At 49.5% G+C, this 24773-nt stretch overlaps 2 protein-coding genes across 3 annotated transcripts in view; one reads left to right on the top strand and one right to left on the bottom strand.

Annotated features, from left to right (window-relative positions):
* Nucleotides 1-1740: 1740 nt before the first annotated feature.
* Nucleotides 1741-21846, top strand: LOC133342675 (complex I assembly factor ACAD9, mitochondrial-like). Its single transcript, XM_061551994.1, has 18 exons — nucleotides 1741-2359; nucleotides 3063-3153; nucleotides 4191-4292; nucleotides 4698-4804; nucleotides 5156-5256; nucleotides 6082-6160; nucleotides 8821-8998; nucleotides 9695-9768; nucleotides 10859-10934; nucleotides 12206-12276; nucleotides 12749-12868; nucleotides 14099-14227; nucleotides 15171-15250; nucleotides 16625-16751; nucleotides 17682-17759; nucleotides 18256-18384; nucleotides 19333-19405; nucleotides 19808-21846. The coding sequence occupies exons 1-18, from the start codon at nucleotides 2132-2134 to the stop codon at nucleotides 19906-19908; spliced, it is 1944 nt and encodes a 647-aa protein (XP_061407978.1). The 5' UTR covers nucleotides 1741-2131; the 3' UTR covers nucleotides 19909-21846.
* LOC133342674 (uncharacterized) overlaps nucleotides 17177-24773 on the bottom strand; it is a 31708-nt gene continuing 24111 nt past the window's right edge. For both annotated transcript variants that reach the window (XM_061551993.1, XM_061551992.1), the window contains 3 exons: nucleotides 24112-24350; nucleotides 23049-23258; nucleotides 17177-17841 (listed from right to left, as the gene is read on the bottom strand). In XM_061551993.1, coding sequence (XP_061407977.1) covers nucleotides 23051-23258; nucleotides 24112-24350 — 447 coding nt within the window. In that variant the 3' untranslated portion in view covers nucleotides 17177-17841; nucleotides 23049-23050. The remainder of the gene's footprint in view (nucleotides 17842-23048; nucleotides 23259-24111; nucleotides 24351-24773) is intronic.

Below are 24773 nucleotides of genomic sequence, written 5' to 3'. Positions count from 1 at the left end.
GGTGAATGAATTACCTGTGAATGAGTGATGATGAATGCGTGATGGTGAATGAGTGAGTGATGGTGAATGAGTGAGTGATGGTGAATGAGCTGGGTCACCTGTGAATGAGTTGGCTCACCTGTGAATGAGTGATGGTGAATGAGTGACGGTGAATGAATTACCTGTGAATGAGTGATGATGAATGCGTGATGGTGAATGAGTGAGTGATGGTGAATGAGTGAGTGATGGTGAATGAGCTGGGTCACCTGTGAATGAGTTGGCTCACCTGTGAATGAGTGAGTGATGGTGAATGAGCTGGGTCACCTGTGAATGAGTGAGTGATGGTGAATGAGTGAGTGATGGTGAATGAGCTGGGTCACCTGTGAATGAGTTGGCTCACCTGTGAATGAGTGATGGTGAATGAGTGACGGTGAATGAATTACCTGTGAATGAGTGATGATGATTGAGTGATGGTGAATGAGTGAGTGATGGTGAATGAGTGAGTGATGGTGAATGAGCTGGGTCACCTGTGAATGAGTTGGCTCACCTGTGAATGAGTGATGGTGAATGAGTGACGGTGAATGAATTACCTGTGAATGAGTGATGATGATTGAGTGATGGTGAATGAGTGAGTGATGGTGAATGAGTGAGTGATGGTGAATGAGCTGGGTCACCTGTGAATGAGTTGGCTCACCTGTGAATGAGTGAGTGATGGTGAATGAGCTGGGTCACCTGTGAATGAGTGAGTGATGGTGAATGAGTGAGTGATGGTGAATGAGCTGGGTCACCTGTGAATGAGTTGGCTCACCTGTGAATGAGTGATGGTGAATGAGTGACGGTGAATGAATTACCTGTGAATGAGTGATGATGAATGCGTGATGGTGAATGAGTGAGTGATGGTGAATGAGTGAGTGATGGTGAATGAGCTGGGTCACCTGTGAATGAGTTGGCTCACCTGTGAATGAGTGATGGTGAATGAGTGACGGTGAATGAATTACCTGTGAATGAGTGATGATGAATGCGTGATGGTGAATGAGTGAGTGATGGTGAATGAGTGAGTGATGGTGAATGAGCTGGGTCACCTGTGAATGAGTTGGCTCACCTGTGAATGAGTGAGTGATGGTGAATGAGCTGGGTCACCTGTGAATGAGTGAGTGATGGTGAATGAGTGAGTGATGGTGAATGAGCTGGGTCACCTGTGAATGAGTTGGCTCACAGCTGATGCCGGAACAGAGGAACCGACGCAGCTCCTCCCCGGGGTCCTTCCCGGGGTCCTTCCTCACCCACGCGTCGCGCGGGGCTGCCCTCGGCGCACTGCCTGCACTAATTACCGATAACAAATATACAAAAAAAAACGATGCATAACAACGTAACAACGTTATACGCTTACATTTAATATTATTAACGCAGCAGTGACAACTCATAAGCACACACCGCGCGCGATGTGAGTTCTTATTTATTCAAAAAAAAAGTCAGGCACGACAATATTTTTTGTTAAAACTTAAGACACATTTTACTCTCGTCGCGTCTATCATCGACAGACACCGAATCGCGTCCGATCGTTGACCGATTAAATTAAAAAAAATTCAACATCTAAGCGGCAAAAGTCGGCCTAGCAACGCGGCCACCTCATCAGTGTGCGCGGCGTCGCTGGGTCAGAGGTCACGGCACCGGTGGTGGGGGGAGGGGGGTCAGAGGTCACGGCACCGGTGGAGGGGGGGGTCAGAGGTCAGTGGGACACGTGCAGCCACCACGGTCAGACGCGCTGTGTCACCCTGTCCTGCCCATCGTGTCACACACTTGCTGGGGGGTCGTCAGAGAGAAAAAGGAAGGGGCGGGCAGGAAAGCTGGGGAGGGGAGGGAGGTGAGAAGCCCCGAGCCGATCGGGCCGAAGCAACGAGTGGGTCACTGGGTCACCCCGCGGAGACGTGGACCTTCAGCACGAGTGTCGGATCATCGTCATTTGCAGCATCGGCGCCGTATATTGTCATCATTGTTAGCGGTAGCAGCACAAATAACAGTTACATCATCAGCAGCAGCAACAGCAGCAGTATCAGCAGTTCAGCCATCATCATCAGCAGCAGTATCAGCAGTTCAGCCATCATCTGGAGCAGTTCAGCCATCATCATCAGCAGCAGTATCAGCAGGCAAGATGCTGGGCAGGCGGCTCTGCTCGTCGTCTCTGGGGCTCGTTCGTCGCCCGGTCTCCCGGACCCGCCTCGCCCCGTGTCCACGGGGCCCGTGGCACGGAGGCCGCGGCGGGGCCGAGACAGCGGCGGCGTGCGGGAGGATGGGCGCGGAGAGCGGGCACAGGATGTTCGGGACGACCACCCGTTCTTGTGCCTTCGCCAGAGACTTGTTCATGGGGAAGATCAACAAGGTACGAAGCGGTTCGGGATTGCTTGGGGAACAGAGGAGGGTGGTGGGGTGGTGGGCTTCCCGGTCTAAGTGCGGCCCATGTGCACACGGGGAACGAGGGGAACCCTGAGACCGAGGCACGGAGACACAAGGACGTAGAGATGACACGGAGATTCATACTCTTAGGTTGTTTTCGGTAAAGCCACGTAGGTAATAAATAAATAAAAAATGCAAATAAATGAATTAAATCACGACGGTTGGGAGGCAACACAAGCTTCCTTCATCAGGTGTTTAAAGGCACAGCAAAATAACTGTAGTGGGAGTTATTTGTGATGGGGCATTAATATATAGGGTAAGAGGATAACACGGAGAGTTGTGCAGAGACGTGCAGGGAATCACGGAGGCAGGCGCAGATATCGGGGAACAGAGAGAGACACCTATACACTGGAGCGTGTTTATGAAGACAGAGATACACGCAGACACACAGAGTTTTGGAGACAGTCACATAGAGAGAGAAAGACAGACTCAAGGGAAATACAAAGACGTGCTTATACTGTATACAGAGTTATATATATATATATATAGAGAGGGTATTGGAAGAAAAGTCATATAGAGAGATGCACATGCAGAGACACTGACCCCAAACTACAGACAAATACAGAGAGATGTTAAAAGTGTTGGTCGTCGTGGTGATGTTGATGGCGATGTGATGATGTTGTTTGCAGGAGGTGTTTCCATTCCCAGAGATCAGCAACGAGGAGTTGGAAGAGCTGAACATGCTCGTGGGGCCCGTGGAGAGGTTCTTTGACGAGCAAGGTGCCAGTGACCCACAATCGCAGCTCTTGTCTGTGCCGCTTTAGCAACAAGAGGCTCCACGTGGCCTGGCTTTCTGACCATTCATCAATGGACTTTGTTAAACATCCCAGTGTAGCAGGATCCTGCTGTGAAAGTCTTGAGACTCTGCGAGACCCTCCTTTTATTTTTTTACAACACACTGAAAGGTTCCCGTAACGGAGTACAGAAGATCCGCAGCAGTCCATTCCGGTGCGACGGAATCGGAATAGGGCCCCACGCCGCTCCAGCCAAGTAGGGACCTCGCGTTCGGGGACAGATTTAAATGGAGAGGGAAAACGGGGGGGGTGTAAGGGTAGAAAACACATTTACTGCGTAGGGAGCTGGTAGGAACGTTGGGTTGCTCGGTCAATGGCCAGGGTCAACGGTGGCGTGATCTATTCCGTAAATATGGCCGACTGTGAGGGCGGGCACAAGCCGGCGTGAGTAGGTTAAACGTTGAGTTTTATAAGGGCACCACGGGGTGACCAGCCCCTCCCCACCCAGCCTCACCCCTCCCACCCCCCACCCAGCCCCACCTTCCCCACCCAGCCCCTCCCCACCCTCCCCTTTCCACCCAGCCCCACCCCTCCCATTTTTGGATGCACGACGGATGGACGGACACAATAATCCCCTGTGGGCTGGTGTAACCAGGAGGTTCCTACCAGTATAAGTAGCATACTTCGGGAAAGCCAGGGATTGGGGGGGGAGTGGAATAGGGGGGAACAAAGAAAAACCCTGCGAGGCCCTCCTTAATAACGGTCCCCAGTGTAGATTGTGACCTCCCAATCGGTGGGATACATGGTTGGCATGAGAATGGGACTCTTCGTTCATTGCCTGTCAGCTACATTACCCCAACACCAGCACACTCCATAGCCATGCCAATGCTCCAATTACTTAAACTGCCACTCTGAAGAAAGGCCATTGCCTAAAAAAATCAACCTGTTGTATATTTGTTGTGTTGTAGGGCAGTGCTATTGAATACCGTTTGAATGTGTGTTTGAATGCGTTGCTGTTGCCAGTGGACTCAAAGCGTATAGACGCAGAGGCGCGCATACCAGAGGAGACCCTGCGAGGACTCAAGGAGCTCGGCCTCTTTGGCCAACAGATCCCCACGGAGTTTGGTAAGAAATCAGCATCTGCTTTGATTACAATCATTAGCAAACTTTGTTTATACCAGGTCTGTGGAAATTATGAACTACTGGACAAATCCGACCTGCAACTTCATTTCATATGTCCCGTGGTGACATGAGGCCTACCACTTTAAAATGGCCTGTAAAAACGATGTCTGTCAATGCAAGCATCAATCTGGAATGTGATATTTTCAACTTGGTTAGAATTTTAATTTAAAATTTTAGTGTGCCAAGTCACATCTGTCACTGTGAGGGCCTCTTGCCGTGACACAACGGAGGTGTGTTTTCGTGTGTGGTTGCCCACCAAAGGTATTTGAGAGTCCTGTTCGGCCCTCGGTAACGATAGGGTTCCACACCGCTGGCTTACAAGTGTTTTTTGTGTCGTGCGGTTGCCAGGCGGCCTGGGCCTCTCGAACACCATGTACGCGCGGCTGGTAGAGATCACCTCACTCGACGGTTCCATCGCTGTCACACTCGCCGCACACCAGGCCATCGGCCTCAAGGTAACAGCGGCTCACCCGTTCACGAACGTCATGGAGCTGCATCCCGTCAACACAATGCACATGCAACAACCCTTATGTCAATTCGCTGGTCAACGAGGGTCCTCCCCCAAGCTGTGCTGGTCATGGGGGTAACGTGACGACAATTTGCCATGCTGGTCAGTGTGGGTTGGTGATGGTGGCGGGGGCCCAGGAACGGTTCACGATATCACTCGCCACTGATGTGAGCCACGGTTCAAGACTCAAAGTAAGGGTGCCGCGTTTGTAGCGCAGCGCGCTAGGCAGTGTGGTTGGCATTTGTTTCTCGTGAACTAATATGTCGGTGTCGCATCGCCCCATTTTGTGTTACACCAGGGAATTCTGCTTGTGGGCACCGATGAGCAGAAGGCGCAGTACCTGCCACGGCTCGCCACGGGAGAACACACGGCCGCTTTCTGCCTCACAGAGCCGGGCAGGTGAGGTCACACACAGGCAGTGCAGCTATTGAACTACGTTATTAAATGTGTTGTTTTGGCCGGAGGGTCACTGTTTCAAAACGGCTTTCCTGGTGTCCAAAAACCAGGATTCTTGTTTGAAAATGTTTCACTCGTGATGAGGGGACGACCTGGGTAATGCACATGGCACCCTGAATAGTGGGCGGGGATTATACGAGAAAGGAGGCCGCTCGCTGTGTGGGAAGAGCTCGCAAATGAGTTAGTGTGGTTTCATAATCAACGTGGTTTGTAAAAGTGGGCGGGGTTGAATGAGCGGGAGGTGCTTTCAGTTCACCATGTGTCCCTGTGGAGCTTTGTAGAGATTCAGTAGCTTTACATTAAATTTCGATTTAAAGCTTTCGTGACTGCAGGGATTAATCTTCTTGGTTCTTTCGGTAAAGTCATGTAGAAGGGAAATAATAAAATAATACAAATAAAACATAATAAAATAATTCTCACGACGTTTCGGCCACAACGCAAGCAGCCGTCCTCTACGTGACTTTAGCTTTACATTATTACTAAACCCTTGTCAAGCGCATTGCATCTCAGTGACCACTATCCTTCTTACCCAGAGTGGACCGATGAATATTCTCATCAGTGCAGTACTCATACGTGTGTGTTTCCATGCAAACGTCTGCGTTTACTTCTCTTCTGCCTATGACTCAATCTCATCTCTAGATGGTATATTACTTATGATGCTACCACCTACATGATTCACATGTCATGCTGTGCGTCTTCTTAAGATGCAGTTGCAATTAGATCCTCTTGAAAAACCAAAATCCTATTTCAATTGTATCACCTGTGCAGTGGGAGCGATGCAGCGTCGATCCAGACGAGAGCTACGCTGAGTGAAGACGGCAAACATTACCTCCTCAGTGGCTCCAAGGTACCCAACGCGAGCCTGTGAGCACGCAACGATCAAATCACCGGGAATGGGCCACATCTCGTCGGATCTCGGAAGCAGCCAAGCATCATTGAGCCTGCCATGGTGCTTGCGTGGGTCACCACCATGCACAAACAGGTCTCATAGGGCTGGGGGGGGGGGCAGCAGAGGCAGTGCAGAATCCACTGTTGTACTGTACCTCTATGCTCCGGTGCCTATGCTACCCACCATCACCAACCTGTACTTGCCAGCGTGGTAAAACAAAGTCAAATAACCCCCCTCGCCCTCCCAGGACATGCAGAGTGTTGGAAGGTACTCACTCAGCAGTGGTTTGACGAAAGGGACATGTCCATGTACAATGATTTATCTCCCCTCAAGTTGGTTGGCTGCACAAGTGATCGGCGATGAATTGAACATCTTGGTTCTTTCGGTAAAGTCACGTAGAAGGGAAATAATAAAAATAATGTTTTTTATTATTATTTTATTATTTCCCTTCTACGTGACTTTACCGAAAGAACCAAGAAGATGAATCCCTGCAGTCACGACAGCTTTAAATCGAATTGAACATCATCACCGAGCAGGGAGCTGGTGCTCAACCACCAGCAAAGAATAGCTCACCGATGAGTAGAGCTGCCACTATCGTGTGAGCACGGAAGCGCTGCAGATTAAACAAACTTTCCGTCAGCGCAGAGCGGAATATGTACGAATAAATACTCTGCTATCTTTGCCACAAGACGCATCCAAGAGCGCAGCTGAGAAAGCGATAAGAAACATCGTGGGAGCTGGCACACGAAGCCCGTTGATAACCACAAAAGGATCTGATATGCTGCCATTTTACACCACTTGGGCCATATTTCCATTATAGAATGATTGAATGACATTAAACTTGACATTCAACACTGAGCAGAAGCAATCAGAGGCAAAGTTTTTGTTGGGTCGGCACACACTCTCGCTATTTTTCCCGAAGCTGACACGCCGCATAGATCATGTTTATAGCCACGTCCAGACTGAAGGCCACATTGGGACCGTTTGTTTTTGTTTACACGGGACGGGTGTCCAATCGGTTTGGTTTTACCCATGCAAGGATTCTTCCGGCAACAACAGATGATTCGGAAATGCCACAGTGATTGTCACAGCTTGCCTCCTCGGCACCATTACGTTCGTTGAGATGAACGATGTTGGCTTTTTTGTTTTGTTATATTGCGGTACGAGCACTTGCTCCAAACAATGTGCTAGAGCCATGCGATCTGTTTTGCCATGTAATAGCCGCTATGATGATGCAATTCCAGCAGAGATACATTAGCAGCGATTGGCCGTATGTGTAAGTCGGAGGGGTGCTTTGCACTTTAGGTACATCGGTATGTTCAGAAACGACATACCAATGTCCCTGAAAGCGGGAAGTTTTTAATCGGTGCTTAGAAAACATGAACACAAACAAATAAAATGGAACAATAGTGAAAATTATACAATAGAGCATGGAGATATTTATGCTGAGAACCAAAATAAATTGACATATTCACTGAAATTTATGTACGTTGAACTTCTTTCGCACCGTACGTAGCTAACCGTGTTAAACGGAGGTGCAGGGGCAGGACAACATTCAACACAAAAAGCATTTCTAAAGACATGAGTTTTCAATTTAGATTTAAAAGTGCATAAAAGGAAGCAGGTTGGTCAGGACGCATTGCAAGAAGCGATTATGGCCGGTGGTTGAGCCTGTTTATGGAATCGCAGGCGAGAGAGGAGACGCAGAGATGCAGTAATGAGATCGGCTAATGTGTTGGAGCGAAACAAATTGCGGCATCACAAAACCACGAAGGATGGCGACGACATGCAGAGACCATCTAGCAGTGAACAGATCGTGGCTTTCATGCAGGTATAAAGTTGAAGGACTCCGTGTCATTGAAGGCATGGAATGCAATACTTTAAATAGATGCTGCCTCGCCGCCCACCAAATATAGAAGTGGGCTGATGTCCACCAGTGACTGGGCCAAGTACATCAAATGTTGAACCTTTAACTTCTTTCGCACCGTACGTAGCCAACCGTGTTATTCGGAGGTGATAATTTATCCAGATAAACCTTACTGAACTCAAGACCACACGGATAGATTCACGAACCCACTTGCTGTACTGAGATTTTTTGGCCAAGGGGAGTTTTACAATTTGGCATTATCCACCATGATCCACCAACTATTGCCTTCAAAGCAACCCCAACATCCTGCCTCCCAAAGACAAGAAATCCCGTATAAATCACAAAATCGGCACGACACGGCACGATGGTGCCGACAATCTCACCAAGGCCCGACTAACACGTGTGAGAACGGAGGCAAGGCTTTTTTTCCAACGATTTCCGTGTTATCCAATTGGTCAAGAAGTCAAGGGTGATCGATTACTTAAGTAATCGGATAGCCCATCTCTAGCACTACAGGCCTTGGAGTGGTCTCCACTAGTCCAGCGACCAGGGGAATGCTGTGGAGCGGATGGTGCGAGACTTTGGGGGGGAGGTCTTGGAGGCCGCTTGTCAACCGCGCAGAGAAGGGTCGCCCGCGTTTGGTGAGGTGCGGTGGCGTGCGGCGGTGGCTTTTGGCCGTGACGACGTCTCAATTTTTGAGCCGTGGTGAGCGTTGGACTTGTGCCCGTCGGGACTTGTGGTGCCGGCGCAGATCTGGATCTCCAACGGCGGCACCGCGGACGTGCTCACGGTGTTCGCGCGCACGGAGGTGACGGACCCGGCGACGGGCGAGAAGAAGGACAAGATCACGGCCTTCCTCGTGGAGCGCGCCTTCGGGGGCATCACCAGCGGCAAGCCCGAGGACAAGCTGGGCATCCGCGGATCGAACAGTGCGTGCTGTATAATAGTATTCATCATTATATAAATCTTATACTTTTATCATGGGGGGGGGGGGGGGGGGTGGGGGGGCAGCGCTTTTGCTATTGCAGTACTGCTTATAATAGATTTGTACATGCACGGTTCCGTATGTACAAGTTGGCATGCAACAATTAACCACGCCTCCAGCGATTAGAGGAATTGTCACAATTCAGGGTTTTAATTTTATATATATATAAAAAGAATAGATAGTCACTCCACTCATTGTAACCGGGGCTTCATTTTCACCGGGACTGTTCCTTGTCGTCAGAAACCTGGACAATTTTCCGCACACCCGGCACACGTCATCCAGTATACCACTCGCTATGATTGTGTTGACTTAGTCATGTGCCTCCTCCAGTCTGCCAGCGACCTTGAGAATATTCCGTGAGAAATTAAACCCAGATTGTAACAGTTCCGTTGGAATCATTTACCAATTTTGCTGTTGTTTTGTTTGCAAGATTGTCAAACCTGCGTCCGACTTGCATGAATCGTACCTAATTCTCACACACACAACCTGTAGAATGCATCGTGCACGTAAAGAAATGATTCCACCAGACAAATCAAAAACGCTTTCTGAGATTTTGCACACGCTCACGGGTTGCGTGCCGGGCTCTCGGGTGCCTGTCTGCCGTGACCTTGGAACCGGCGCGCGTGTGACTCTCTTGTAGCATGCGAGGTCACGTTTGACGGAACGCCGGTGCCGGTGGAGAACGTCCTGGGGGAGGTTGGCGGAGGCTTCAAGGTCGGAATTTTTTTTAAGTTCACGTCGTAGCCGCGTTCTGGTTAAGGAAAGCCTGATGTGGTGTTTGCGAGCTGCAAAATAAAGGTTGGAGCGGTGGAGCAGCGGTTCACGCAGCAAGTCATGAACCCGGTGACCTGGGTTTGGGTTCGGTTCCTGGCCGCTGCTAACATCAGTGGCGAGTGATATCTGAACCGGTCCTGGATGTTCCCACCCTTTACCAACCTGCGATAATCAGCATGGTTGACTACGTACGGTGCAAAAGAAGCTGAACATAGTATGGTCAAAAACTGTCAACGACTAGCACTCTGGAGAGGCCATCAGCCAGCATTGGACTGACAAAGGGCCATACATTTATAATTTATGATTTTAATGTAAAGAACAATTTTCTTTGGAGAGTCGTGCATTGGGGTGGTCGGCCAATCCTGTTGATGAGTATTCTGGCTTGGTGGGAGGAAAGCGGAGCGCCTTGAGAAACCCTCCCCCCCCCGCCCCCCCAGCATTTGAAGGGAAAACACTCGAGAAATGCACACACGGTTTTTCTAGTGTTTGCTGGACTGCCATCTCCTGGTCACCTCGCAGTCCAGTGTGTTTGCGAGACTCAAAAGAGCTGGCTTACACTAGAGACGGTGCTAGAGAGCATCTCTGGAGGAGTATTTGACGTTCTCTTCCATGTTGGATGTTTTTGTAAAAATCCCCAGCAGATTTACTGTCCAAGCAAAATCAAGTATTTCAAAATAAATGCACCAACCGTTTTCTCCAAAGATGAGCGAATTTTTTTTTTCAAGGGAGATGTGCATGGCCATCGTAGGATTGGGTTAGCTGTGATTTTGTCAGTTGCTGGTAATTATAAAGTTAGAAATTAAGTATTTGAGACTGCTAGATAATGGGATTACTGATATGAAAGATTCCAAAGGTGTCTAGGGTAATGTTCCCCCAAGAATATAAACCAATATGAATGAAGCCATCGGACTGCTAGAAGCCAGCAACTAACTGAACTTAAATCATACAACAACGGTGTTGTGCTCTGTCCGTAAGGGACTTGTTTTTTGCGAAGGCATCTGAACTTCCCCCACCCCGTCTCTGCCGTCAGGTCGCCATGAAGATTCTGAACGGCGGTCGTTTCAGCATGGGCAGTGCCTCGGCTGGAATGCTCAAGAAGCTCATAGGCAAGTTTTGCTCGTTCGCTCGCTGTCCCGCTCTAGATTGGCAGTCCCGAACCGGTTCGAATGTCACCCGCCACTGATGCTAGCCGTGGCTAGGAATGAGACTCAGGTCGCCGAGTTAGCGGCTCACTGCTCTGTGCTTGCCGTGGGAAATAAAGGTGAAGCCTTGTTATAGATGACAACCTGTTGCTATTCAGCTATGCGAGATGTTTAGGGTGGTAGGGGTGATGCGTTTTAATCACGGTTTGCGGTAGCACAGGCCCAAAATCCCAAACAGCACCGTCACATTTGTAATATATAGGAGTTAACATGTATATTGCATTGAGTAAGGTTATGATGAGAGCTTGGGGGAAAAGATACCATTGGACAGAATTTCAAAAGGGAGCAATACAAGGGAAGAATCGAGAAGAGAAGTGTTGAGACCTGCGATGAGTGAGTGAGAGTGTTGTTGAGGCCTGCAGTGAGTGAGAGTGTTGTTGAGACCTGCAGTGAGTGAGAGTATTGTTGTGACCTGCAAGTGTGGTGGTTGAACACAACATTCCTTAACCTTCGAGGTCAAGACTCCCGAGACACTTAACAAATCTTAAAATCTCGACTAAAAACGTACCTGTTGAAAATGGCTTTCTCTCTTTAGTCATTTTCAAACGTTTTTCTCACTTCATCTTTCATTGGTTGATGTTAACTATTTTCTGCCTTGCCATGCATAGCACCCTGAGAACGATTGTCTAAGGGCGCTTTATAAATTTAAATTATTATGATTATGACATTATAGATGAGATGAAACAGTCTGGTAAACAGAGTCTTCAACATGGGTGGAGGAATCGGTTGAGTGAAGTTCACGGTAGCAGCAGTAGCCATAGACGGATGGTATGGAGGCGACTGACCACCGGTGAGCAGGCGAGTGCTGGATCATCGTTCATCCTGACTACGTTACGTTGAATTCTGTCAGGTGCAGCCAGGTAGGAACTGGGTGCTCCACTCCAGATATGACAACAGCAGGATTTCAACTTCGGCTGAAGTTGTGCTTCATATCGGAGTAATAAGTGTTCAGAGTTAAGTGTTAGAACCAAGTAAGTCATGCTGTAACCTTTAGTGGACCGTCCTCAGAAGCAGCGATATAGTCGTTCATTCGGTGGCTCAGTCGTTGGTCGGTCTGAGGGCTGTTTAGTCCATCGGTTTGGTCAGTATCCGATGGTCTTTCGGTACCCGATGGTCAGTCACTCCGATAGTTGCCTGGGCTTCCCTCTGACGCTTATCCCGTTCCTCCCCATCAGCAATGTGCGCGGAGTACGCGTGCACCAGGAAGCAGTTCAACAAGCGGCTGAGCGACTTTGGGATGATTCAGGTGAGAACGGAATGGCCACTCCACTGTATCAAGTATCTCAGCTGGGACTCGCGTTTCCCTCGTGTGGGTTTTAAAACCCCACCTTTTGGTCTGCAGACCGAACGGGCGCCACTGCCATGTGCCGTGATTGCAGTGCTCAGCGGCAGACGTTTTCATATCAGCCGTTCATTCAGTTACCCTTAAGATTAACATGAGAGTGCACGCATATTGGAGAATTGTGTGTTGAACTTGTTTCGCATCTTATATAACCAACAGCGCTAATCGGAGGTGTGGGGGAAGGACAACACACTAAATATAAAACGTAGAATTGAGAAGCCTGCATGGGTTTAAGTGACCAGGTAACCACAGGAGCCATAGGGTTCGGGTAGCCAGACTGATAGAGAGTGGAGGGTACTCACAATGCGTCCTGGTTGAACCTTCCAGAACTTTCATAACTTCAACTCTGCCCTGCCCGTGCCGTGCTTCCTTGCAGGAGAAGTTTGTGAACATGACGGTGAAGGCGTACGTGATGGAGAGCATGGCGTACCTGACGGCAGGCATGATGGACCGGCCGGGAGAGCTGGACTGCTCTGTGGAGGCTGCCATGGTCAAGGTTGTTATTATTATTATGATGATGATTGTTCACCCAGTAAAGCCTCACCGAGTCTAATGACTTTTTCAGGAGAGTTTTGCTAAGTTTCCACAATAGGCGGTGATGATTGCCACGCACATTCAAATTAAAATGTGCGGGTAATCTTTCAAAGGTGGCAAAGTTGGACCATGATGCCGGCACGCAATGGGCTACTCTTGTGAGTCACGTCACGGGATCTTCAGGTTGTGCACAGAATTAATAAACGTTACTGCATTGCTTTGTTGAAGTATTATTCCCAAGGGGCTCTCGTTTGGCTTTAAATAAAACGAATGTAGGAATCATGGCCTCGATCATGTTGGCCAATGCCTTGCAATCTCGTTCATGCAGAGTTACAATACAACACGGATTTATTTTGCGTCTAACGTGACCGCATCGCAAGTCGCTGTACAGGAACAGTGGGCATATTTCATTTGTCGGTCACGTGCGGAGACAATAAGTCTTGAACCTGCACTCGCGCTGGGGCAGGCAGTCGACAGCACAGTGGGCTGGAGAGGGGAGCTCCAGGCTATGAGGACGGCAAAATAACACCGAGTGACCTCCCACTGGGCAAATATTAAGTATTGGGGGCTTTTTATAGACATATACAACCTTGTTTGTTGGTGCAGAGAGTGTGTGGAGTGGAGTGAGGCGAGAGGTAGGAGAGCAGGAGTAGAGTGAGATGAGAAGGGGGAGGTTGCAGAGTGCGTGGGGTGGAGTTAGTTGAGAGGGGAGAGGTAGGAGAGCACATGGAGGGGAGTGTGGAGTGAGATGAGAGGGAATAGATCGGAGAGTGTGTGGAGTGGAGTGAGAGGGGAGAGGTAGGAGAGCACATGGAGGGGAGAGTAGAGTGAGATGAGAGGGAATAGGTCGGAGAGTGTGTGGAGTGAGAGGGGAGAGGTAGGAGAGCACATGGAGGGGAGTAGAGTGAGATGAGAGGGAATAGGTCGGAGAGTGTGTGGAGTGGAGTGAGAGGGGAGAGGTAGGAGAGCACATGGAGGGGAGTAGAGTGAGATGAGAGGAGAGAAGGTCGGCTAGGGCGAGCCCTTGGAGGACTTTGAAGACGGTGACTGCAATTTTTAAATTGATCCAGGATTGTATTGGGAAAGAGCGGAGCGATTGGCTTAGAGGGATAATGCAGTCTTGCAATATGTGGGTGCGGAGTCCGGGTCGCGGTGAAATCACAACGCGGCGCGTCTCCTCCTGTGACGCCAGGTGTTCAGCTCGGAGTGCGCGTGGGAGTGCGTGAGCGAGGCGCTGCAGATCCTGGGAGGCCTCGGCTACACCAAGGACTACCCGTACGAGCGCTACCTGCGCGACGCACGCATCCTCCTCATATTTGAGGTCAGGCCAGACGCGCCGGTCATATTTCTCCGTCTGTTTAGTTGATCTGCTGCTGCACTGTGTGCTTGCTTGCTTTCTTCATGCCGATATTTTCCCCACCGGTCAGGGTGGGGAGCTGTATTTCTCGTCCTCCTCCACTCATTTCTGTCCTGGGCCATCATCTCCACGTCCACTCCGCAGTGCTCCATACCATCTCGTTGTAGGCCGGACCCATCGTCACCTCTCTCCGCCCGATGTGCATTTCCTCTTCATCAAGCGACATGGCCTCGCCATTGATTTTCTTTAAGCTTTTCCGAGATGGGTACCACACTTGCATCCCTGGCTCTTCAATTTATGACCCATTCCAGCCGAGCGATCGTTGTCTTTGTACTAAACATTCAGAGTACATCTCTGTCAACCCCATATCAGTGCCTACCTTATTACAGACCGAATTAGACCTTACTGGTCACCCATGCCCTCATAAATCTCAACGTTCATCCTACAAAGTCCCATCACAAGGGAGAAACACAAACAAATCGACAATAATTTTTTTGTTTCCCGTATTGAAGCGACTGTATGCCTTATGGACCTGAAAACTACATTTCCCTGTAAAAGAATACGGGTAAACCGTATGGGTTGACGGGTATGAGAGTATAGCAATAATGGCATTTATTTTCCTATAAAATCCTCAATGACTTGTCATGCTGTTCATCAGTAGTGTTTTGCGTTGAGAACTAATTGTACCTGGAGAAAACCCATGCAGAGCACTCAAAAGTCCACACAGATGGGTTCATGAGCCCACTTGCTGGTAAATTTGGAGCCCAGCGGGTTTTGGGAGTTTCACGAACCTCTGTGCGATCCACCATCCCCCTGCACCCCAAAGCACTGAACCACCACCACCCACCCACGAACCCACCCACGAACCCACCCACGAACCCACGATTTGTTTGTCCCAAATCAACAGGGCACCAATGAAGTTCTGCGGATGTTCACTGCTCTGTCGGGCATTCAGTACGCGGGAAAGATCATGACGGACAAAGTCAAGTGAGTGTGAACGTTTAACTTGAGTGCAACGGCAATCGACTTTGAACTCTGCATCATCGCCAGCTATCGTGTACACAACCGCATTTGGCAAATTTCGGGCTATGGCCTATTCTGGGTCCTCTTTATGTCCTCCCTGTGTGTTAACTTGAAGATTTTCCTTCGACTGCATCTTCACATGAGGTTACGAATACATTGCAAGCTCACCACAGACCAGGTTTAAAATAAAACTCGCAACAACCACTCCGACTATCCCCTTCATATTTGTTCATCTTTCATGCATTAAAATCAAAGTTTCTCCACTTATACTAGTTATGTGCAAATAGGCAGGTGGTGCAGTGGTTAGTGTACTGCGCTATGAAACCCAGCCGCATGAGTTAAATTCCCTGCCGTGTTCTTGGTTCTTTTGGTAAAGTCACGTAAGAACCAAGAATATGAATCCCTGCAGTCACGAAATATTTAAAACGAAATTTTCCTGCCGTGGTTTACTTCACTGGCAAGTGATATCCGAACCAATCCCGAGTCTCTCCCTTCACCAAATCGCACTGACCCAACGCTGTGAAGTACGGTCAAACAACCTCCACATTTGACCAACGTAACGTGGGGAGGCATTCATCTAACAGTCCATTAACAAAAGCCTAGGAATTATGGAAATTAACGTATTGACGGTACACCAGTCGTGCGTGGTATAAAGAAAGCCATTTTTTTTGCAATAATTATTTATTTTCCTGTAATTCGCAACCCCGGTCAGAAAATCTTTCGGAGTGGTGGTGCATCAAAAATCAGTTCTCGTGATGTCAAAGCAGTTGGAAGACTAATGTTAGTTCAAATATTGATTTTAGATGGTGTTTATGAGGACCGGTGTGTTACGCTGCACCGGTGTACTGCCAATACGTCCAAATGCTTTTGGTACATTCAGGATAATGTGTCGTGAGCTTAAATATGTACAGTCACTGATGAATCGATGCATTGTTCCACCTCTCGACAAACAGTACTTTGCAAATATTGGCTCTGCAGTCTTCATGCTTTTTACGATTTTCATGATAAGTGGAGTGCATGCGTGTGTGACTGCGGCAGTGTGGGGAGTGGTAGTGTAGCCATTCGTGCGCTGCGCTATGAATTGAATGGCCAGAGTTAGATTCCTGCTTACAGCCAACACCAGCCTCAAATGAGTACCTGATGCGGCATGTATACATCAACCACTAGGGAGACAAAGGCGGCCGGGCATGGTGCTGGCCAACCACCCCCTTGTGTGCCCTGCCAGCGTTTTCACTACCAGCCCCAACAGTCTGTTAAGGCTATACGGGGGGGGGGGGGGGGGGGGATCTTTGTGTATTTTTAATGTGTGTGACTGCACGTGTTGACGTTCACGACCAGGGCAATGAAGAAAGGAGACCTGTCTGCATTCGGCAGCATCCTGAAACGCAAATTCGAGGTCATGTTCTCCAGGAAAGTCGACCTGGGGCTCACAGGAAAAGACTGGGTCGTCCACCCATCCCTGCAGGTCTCTACAGAGGACACACACTCGCGCGCTCAGCCTTGCACGGTGACGCGGCTCAGCGGTCCCGCGTTTCCCCGCTTGTTGCAGAGGTTCGCGGTCCGAATATGACTGCGGGGATAAAAATCCGAGTAATACTTCGCGCCATCTGCTCCGCAGTGGACGTTAAAGACCTCCCTGATGTAGTTTGCAAGATCAGGCCATCGTGTGCCGGCACCAGGGTCTAAATTTTACAATCTTGAAAATGACGCACACATTACTCAATTGGGATTGTACACGAAGCAGCAATCATTTCCCCCTGCTGACAGGCGAATGCCCCAAGTCGGTCTTGCCAATGAGAATCATCCTGGTCTTCGAGGTCTCGCCTGGTGAAGCAAGATAAACCTGAAACTCCTCCCATGAGCACACAATCGCCTTACACCACGACCAACTTTACAATTTTCTCTCTTTAATCTTTCAATTTTGAAAGAGATACACTTTGTGGCATTTTAGCACTTTTTTTTACTCCATTAATTATTACCTTAGGAAACTGTCGATGCGTTAATGGGCTATAGTGTCAGGCTAGGCGGCAGGCGAATTACTTGGGGTTGGGTATTCGTAAGTGTTCATCATGAGATACAACCATGTAGGTTGATCGTTAAACAAATCAATCTCTAGGCTGTACATATGAAGGGTCGTATAAACAAAGCATAACCTTGGGCGTCATCACCATACTCATTTGGCTTTTTTGTAAATAATTGGCATAAACTGCACGCGTGCGTTCCAAAAAAATTCGAAGATCTGTAATACATTGCTAGAATTTAACAAATCACTGTTGCCGTTAAAAAATATAGAAGAGGGCGCCTTCCATCGCGGACTCCGTAGGTCGGCAATCGTTTATCTGTTTGGTTGTCTCCATGTTCTCGTTAACGGCGCCCGTCGTCTTGGCTCCGGCAGGACAGCGCGCGGATGCTGGAGGAGAACGTGTACGGCTTCGGCTGCATCGTGGAGACGCTGCTTTTCCGCTTCGGCAAGGTGCGTGCCCCCCCCCCCCCGCCACCGCCACCCCCACCCCGAGTCCTGGCACCGGGCGTAGCAATCGCCGCTCCCCCGGTCCCTGGATCTCGCGTCACGCGCCACACCCACCACAGTCAAAATCTCGTCCATCGGACGAACGCGCAACGTCCCGTCAGATCGATGTTGCTCCTCACATTAATTGCAAAGATGTCAAAGATGTGGCCCTGCAATTGTTTGCTCACACCCACCGATTTAATTACGTGCGGCCAAAACCCACGTTCAACAAAACCCAAGATCTTGGCGGTGCCAGCTTAGCGCTGTGACCTCCGAGCGACCCGGCTGCTTCATAGGTGCTCGCTAACAGCACTTGCCCCTACAGTTTGTTAAGGCTATACGGGGGATCATTGTCTTTATTCTTCTTTGTCCCGAGTGTGCCTCGTCCATCTCAGCGGCACGCTCATTGTTTACCGAGCGTCCCATGTGTGCGCGCGCGTCGTCCGTATCTACGACACAGACGATCGTGGATGAGCAGATGGTGCTGAAGCGTGTGGCGGATGTGGCGATGAACGCGTACGCAATGACGGCGGTGTTATCTCGCGCCTCGCGCTCCATCTCAATAGGACTCCGCAACCACGACCACGAGGTGGGTCCCGCAATCGAACTGTCAACGTGCAGGCTGGAGTATGGAACGTGACCACGGCCGTAGCGAGAACTATACTGGGTGTGGCGCGACTGGAGTAGGTGGCACGAGACGAGTAGCCATAGCCACAGCGAGAGGTCTACTGGATGCGGTGTGCCGGGTGCGAAGAGCCCTAGGTTGATCTTGCATCTCCTTCAGAGCTGCAAACTAATGGCTAATGGCAAGTTTCACAGAGGCCCAAGTGGCCAGTTGCATAAAGAATACTCAAAAACAGTTGTTGTGACTGTAAAACTTGTGTTACTTCAAATTATAAACGAGGGGGGGGGGGGAGTGTTTTTATGCCATCACCATTCAACTGACGTACTACAGATCCTTACATCAGAGCAGTCGGTTAACATTGCTAACTTCATTTTCGCTGTCTCAGTAGCTGATCACAGACCTGGAGAGACCTGTAGCTCAAAGCGGCCAGCAACAGACAGCAACTAGTGACAGCTTGGCCAAGAGACTGGACATTTTTAGCACGTATGCTTGATTAACCCTGACTAACCATGTCGGTAGCATCTATAATTTCGTACTGACACAGTCCATTATAATTTATATGAATACACTAACCCCCTCCCCCCCCGAGTCTTTCACACTTGCAGGTGAACAGTGATAATGTCACCTTACCCTATTTTAAGACGAAAAACAGGAAGGCATCTTCACAATTTTGGCAATCACCCGATGATGCTGGTTGTAATCGCTAGCAAAACGTCCAACTGAAATTGTAAATGTTGTGGTTTACCTCTCTAGCACACCGGTGTGCTGAAGTAGTAACACGTTGGCACGTTTTGCTCAAGTGACAATCGTTACTGTTTGGCCGAGTCGGGTGGAGGTGGGCTTACGACACATTTACGCGACCTCTAACCTAAAAAAACTGGAGAACTGGACCCTGCTTTTTCCCTCCCGCAGGTGCTGCTGGTCAACACGTTCTGCACGGAAGCCTACTTCAAGAACACCTTTCTACTCACGCAGCTTTCCAAAGGCAGGTGGTCCATGTCCATGTCCAATAACACCGTTCGTATGTGTGTGTGTGTATGTATGTTGAACGTGGGGAGGGGTAGGGTAGTGGTTCGCGCACTGCGCTACGAACCCAGCGTCCCGAGTTCGACTTGGTGACGAATATCTGAACCGGTCCTGGGCCTCCCCTAGGTAGACTCAGCCTCAAATTAGTACCTGTTGCGGTGTGTAAACATCGTCACTAGAGAGACAAAGGCGGCCGGGCGTGGTGCTGGCCACCCACCCCCTCGTGTGCCGTTCCGGCCTTCATAGGTGCTCACTAACAGCACTTGCCCCGGCAGTCTGTTAAGGCTACACGGGGGATCTTTATCTTTGGCTTAGTATGCAATATGTGGAATCGCTTCCATCGTCGGTGTCAATCCTACAGAGGCCGAATTGAACATGGACGCCAACTACAAGAAGATCGCCGAGCAGGTGCTCACTCCGCGCCGCTACATCTGCTCGCATCCGCTGGAGCGGACCTTCTGAGGGCCACCGCAACACTCGTCCACTCCCGCCGTACCTAGGGGCCCTGAATGCAACGTCTATGCCTCGTTTCCACAAGACATGCAGCTGGGGTCAACTCGAGTCTGGCCTGATCTTCCCCAGAACCCCAGCTGTGATTTTTCGAGTCACTTGAGATATCAGGTTATTCCAAGACATACTTGAGAGTCAAACGGTCAAGATGAGGTTGCTGGCAAAATTAAATGTTAATTGGTAAGTGTGAAATGAAATGTGAAATTTAACGGCCCTGCCGACTACAACAGCTGTGATTCACATGGTTGGTTGGGTGATGAATTTCCTGACTTTGGGGTAGGGAAAGTCGTGCCAACCTGGGATGCAAGGATGGCCTGGAAAATTCTGGCCTCGGCCCATATTGGCTGCCAATTTGAGTTAAAAAAAAATATAATAGAAAAGTGTTTCTGGGGCGGCAAATTCGAGTTGAGTGTTCCGTGGAATCTTCCGTGGAAACTAGAACGTGGACTCATGGCACGAGCCTCTTGAACTAAACGTCCTCATGATGGGCACAACCACTTTCTGGGTGTTGGGCTTGAGAATGCGTTCCATTTCATTAACGTGCCTCTAACAAGCGTTGTGCTGTATAAATGGCCTTGTGCTGGAAGCAGGAGTGCATGTTAACCCAAGGGCGAGCGTGAAGAATCTATGGCCAAACAGGCCAAATGGGGCCCGTGAGTTAATTTTATACGGCCCACATCTAAATGAGGCCTACAACTTCGAAAAAGGCATGCCAACGATACTCATCCATAACTGCAAGCATCTTGGCCATACTAAGCGCGTAGTACGAGTAGTAGGAGGGAATATTTTCTGTCTGGGAACACTGTAGTTCAGTGCACAGTCAATGCAAAGAAGTCCTGATCGTCATCAAAGTATATTGGACGACTAATTTGTGGCCTGCCAAAAGGCATTTGAAAGTCCTTCAATACGTTAAAGGCTCCCTGCCTCGGGCTGACCATTGGAGAGCCAAGCGTGGTAGGGGGATCGTCCAGCAGGGATGCGTCTGACCCTCAGGCCGAGATCTCACTGGCCCGTGATACGGGCGCTCCTGGGCAACGCTTTGACGGCTGATATTTCACCCTCTGTCACTTGTTGGCCGGCACACGTGGAGTGTTCCTGTCTGCTGAAATGTTCACCGCCGTATTAAGAGCAATATTGCCTCAGGCTCACATTTCTCAAAGCGCTGTATGTATACATATCGAACCTGGATGATTGAAGGTGGCGTGTTATTTTGAAATCAATTTGAAGGTGTGATGTGGGATTGTTTTTGTTTGTTTGTGAGCCCGTAGTGTATGTTGTTTTAAGAATAAGGATCTTGGTAAATTAAACTAAAACTGAAATACAACAAAGTGACTGTGACGCCATCTCCATTGTCGTCACTCTTCACGTTTTGATTTTAAGAAGCTATCCACGTAAAACTGATTTTTGGGTTACATCGCAATAGTAAAATGTGTCATACACCCTCCTCCACCTCACACAGCCAATTAAAAAGTGCTATCATGTGTGGGCAGGTCACTTCTGAATAAGCTATATAGCTGAGCGAGCTTTACCTGGTAAAAAAAAAATAGTTGAAATAGTTTATAAAGTTGTCACGTGAACAAATGTGCCAATGTATTATTTCAACAGCACACCAGTTATGTTGGAGAGCAATCCGGAACATGTAACAATTGGGTAGTCGCACGTTTGCTGGTAGTTACACAACCAGCATCATCAGGCAGTTTTCAACATTTTTAAAATGTCCCCTGGTTTTCGGGCCTTAAATAGGGGGTGTGATGTCATCAACGTGCACCGACACTCGCAGGGAGTGACAGGAATTGATACTTAAAGGTTAAATGTATTCACAAAATATATTAGATTCTGATAAATTATGTTAAATCTGAATCTTTATCCTAGAGAAATACGAATTCAGAGATGCCCAGTCGGGGCAGATCAGAAAAATACAACAATAACAAAAATATATTAATATGATGGACATATTAGGTGGTGAAACGGGATTAGTCATGGTTAATTAGGTATAGTGACTGTACGAAATGGTTTGTAACGTTATAATAGTGTGTTTTTATTATTATACGTACACTTTTCTATTGAGTCTGTGAAGACATTATTTAACGATCTTTTTCCATGCCGCACTCGGCTCAGTTGAAATCATTTTTATTTCTCTCGGTTCAAAAGGTTATCCAATTAGCCTTGGACAAGAGTCATTTAGTTTTGCATAGAATATCACCGTTATTAAACTCGAGCGAGTGTCCTTGTTAACGGGCATGTTCTGGCAACTGCTTGACGATTGTGTGTTTGAGTATTTGATGCGTTTCTGGTGTTCTCTAACTCTTTTAAAGAACACCAAAGCAACATTGAAAACAAACACAATTGGCAGCAGTAGTGGAACAATGCCCTGCCCGCGACAACGACATTCGCTTGAACAATAATCAACGTTCGTGGCGTACGTCTGCACCTTGTTAAAGCCGCATTAGACAGATAGCCCGGGACATGGCTCCAGGACGTGTGCCACTTACACTTAAGATTAAATTTTTTTTTTAACCAGGTGAGAACACACGAGATCAGGATCGTCTCATTTGCAAGAGTGACCTGGGGTATTGGTCTGCCAGTAGGGGGTGATGATTGTTATGTTATGATCCCAATTGGATAATATGCGGTGTCAATTTTCGACACACAATGGCCTACTCTTCCAAATGACATTCAGGGGATCTTTAACGTCCGCTGTGGTGCAGATGGCACGTCGTGCTACTATGGTTATTACCCCCGCAGTAATACGTGGAGTTCGTTGGTTGAAATCACAGGCGCTTTGCCATCTTGCTCTCGTGACATTACCGCATTGATGTGTTTTACGGAATTCAGACGTCACAGAGCTACGTAAATGAAAACAAAACATGTTGGCGCAACCGCTGATGCGAGCGAATGTGGGAACACAAACCCGGACCCTGGTGCTAACGCTGGCCAGACCCGGGCCAGCGTCAGCTCCGCCCGACTTCTAGCGGTCGTAACAAAACGACGCGCAGTAACATCCCAGTCGCGCACGGGGGTGTCCACCGCCAAACAGCGAAGCGGAAATCCTCGCCGGGAGTTTGACCCCCCCGGGCGGGCCGGTCGCGTACCGTCACGCCACGTAGAGCTGGGCGTCGTCGCGGTGCGTGCGCGCCCGCACCACGCTCCCGTGCCGCTCGGCGGGCTGCTCCAGCGCGGCGGCCCGTGGCGACGTCCCGGCGTGTGGAGGCGCCGGTGCGAACAGGGGCCCCCCGCGCTCCTCCGGCTGCAGCGGCGCGACGTGCGGACGGTGCAGCAGCGCGCGCTCGCGGAGGAGGGTCCTGCGCAGACGGGCGATTGCGCTCCATAAATAACGTCAGACCCCCCCCCCCCCCTCAAATATGACGTCACAAAGCTCTGCCCCCCCACCCCCCCAAAAACCATATTTCCATTTTGAAAATAAAACATGCTTCAAATCGCTTTAAACTATTGTCATTGTCGTGCGTATTTAATGTGGCGCTGCACTCTTATGTTGTAGGATAAAACATTTATTAAAATGTCTATTTAAGTAGAACGTGTTGTCTATATTTAAAGTTGCGCATTTTGATGTGACGTCACATTTCTCAAACCCCCCCTCGTCACACATCGTCACAACTGTCTGACTAGGTGCGTGACGTCATTTATGGACGGCCCCGAAGTGTGGAAGTGCAGCACGACTTTGATTTGACTGCAGTATCCCCTTGCCGCACACAACGCAGACCCACAAAAGCCTTGTAACGCCTGTCACGCGTCGCGAGTGGCCCGTCCATGCGCGATGCAGGCTCAGTGCTGCTTAGCCTCCGAGTTGTGCCGAGAGAAAGTTTGCCTTCTGGGTGATTGTGGATCGTCTCATTGTGAATCTGCGCAAAATCAACGAGCCCACGGTGTGTGTGTGTTGCGTATCGGCGTCTGCAGTATTCCTTGATGGGAAGTAAATCAGAAACATGGAAACGAAAATGGAAAAGTGCGCAAGAGACGCGTGGCAAATGCAAGGACCGCGGCGACGATTAGCAACGGGGTGCACACGAGCAGGTGCGTGACGATGCATCGATTCGTCGATTAACCTCCAGTCTTTCACGCTCGTACTGCACACACGTGGAATTGCGCGAGCCACTTCCTAGGAATGTTGCCGCGCGTGCCGTGGTGTCCACTCACGCGAAGGCGTTGGGGTCGCGCGGCTCGGCACCGCGAGCGCGGCTGTGTCGAGCGAGATGGTTCCCGGGCAGCGTCCACGCGCGATGCTCGTGCGGCCCCGGCATGAAGCCGCGACCTGTCTCGCGCTCCACCTCCTCCTCGCTCGTCTCCTCCCTGTCCTCCTCGTCCTCCCCTCCCGACGACGTCAAGGAGAGTTGCTCCAGGCTCGGGTGACGGACCACGGCCAGCGCGGGGATGGCCTGCGGGGTTTCGGAGAGTCGCGTTGGCTCACGATCATCATCGTCGTAGTCATCGTCATCGTCGTCGCACACACTTGGTTCATCACACGAAATTACTCCGTGCATACAAATCAATGATTCGTATTTTCTATTCACGAACTTCTAAAGTGATTGATAACGAAACAAATCATCAGCCATGCTCAATCTAATGCTGCTTGAAGATCTCCCCCCCCCCCCCCCAAGCCATCGCTAATCTCGAGGTGACGCGAAGCAACGACGCGTTCATCACCTGCACACGAGACGATGTGATCATCGGTAGTCGCGGCCAAGACGAATGACGGAGGGACAGACAAAGGAGTGAACCCCGCGAGCGTCACGGCCGCCACGGAGATCGAACGACGAAATGAGCTCGCGTGCACGAGCTCGACGGATTGTAGCATTGCA

The sequence above is a fragment of the Lethenteron reissneri genome, chromosome 15 (genome assembly GCF_015708825.2).
Source record: "Lethenteron reissneri isolate LAM-NWPU_2019-01 chromosome 15, ASM1570882v1, whole genome shotgun sequence".
Taxonomy (NCBI): domain Eukaryota; kingdom Metazoa; phylum Chordata; class Hyperoartia; order Petromyzontiformes; family Petromyzontidae; genus Lethenteron; species Lethenteron reissneri.
Note: the sequence above shows the minus strand (reverse complement) of the source record. Positions and strands in the feature narration are given on the sequence as shown.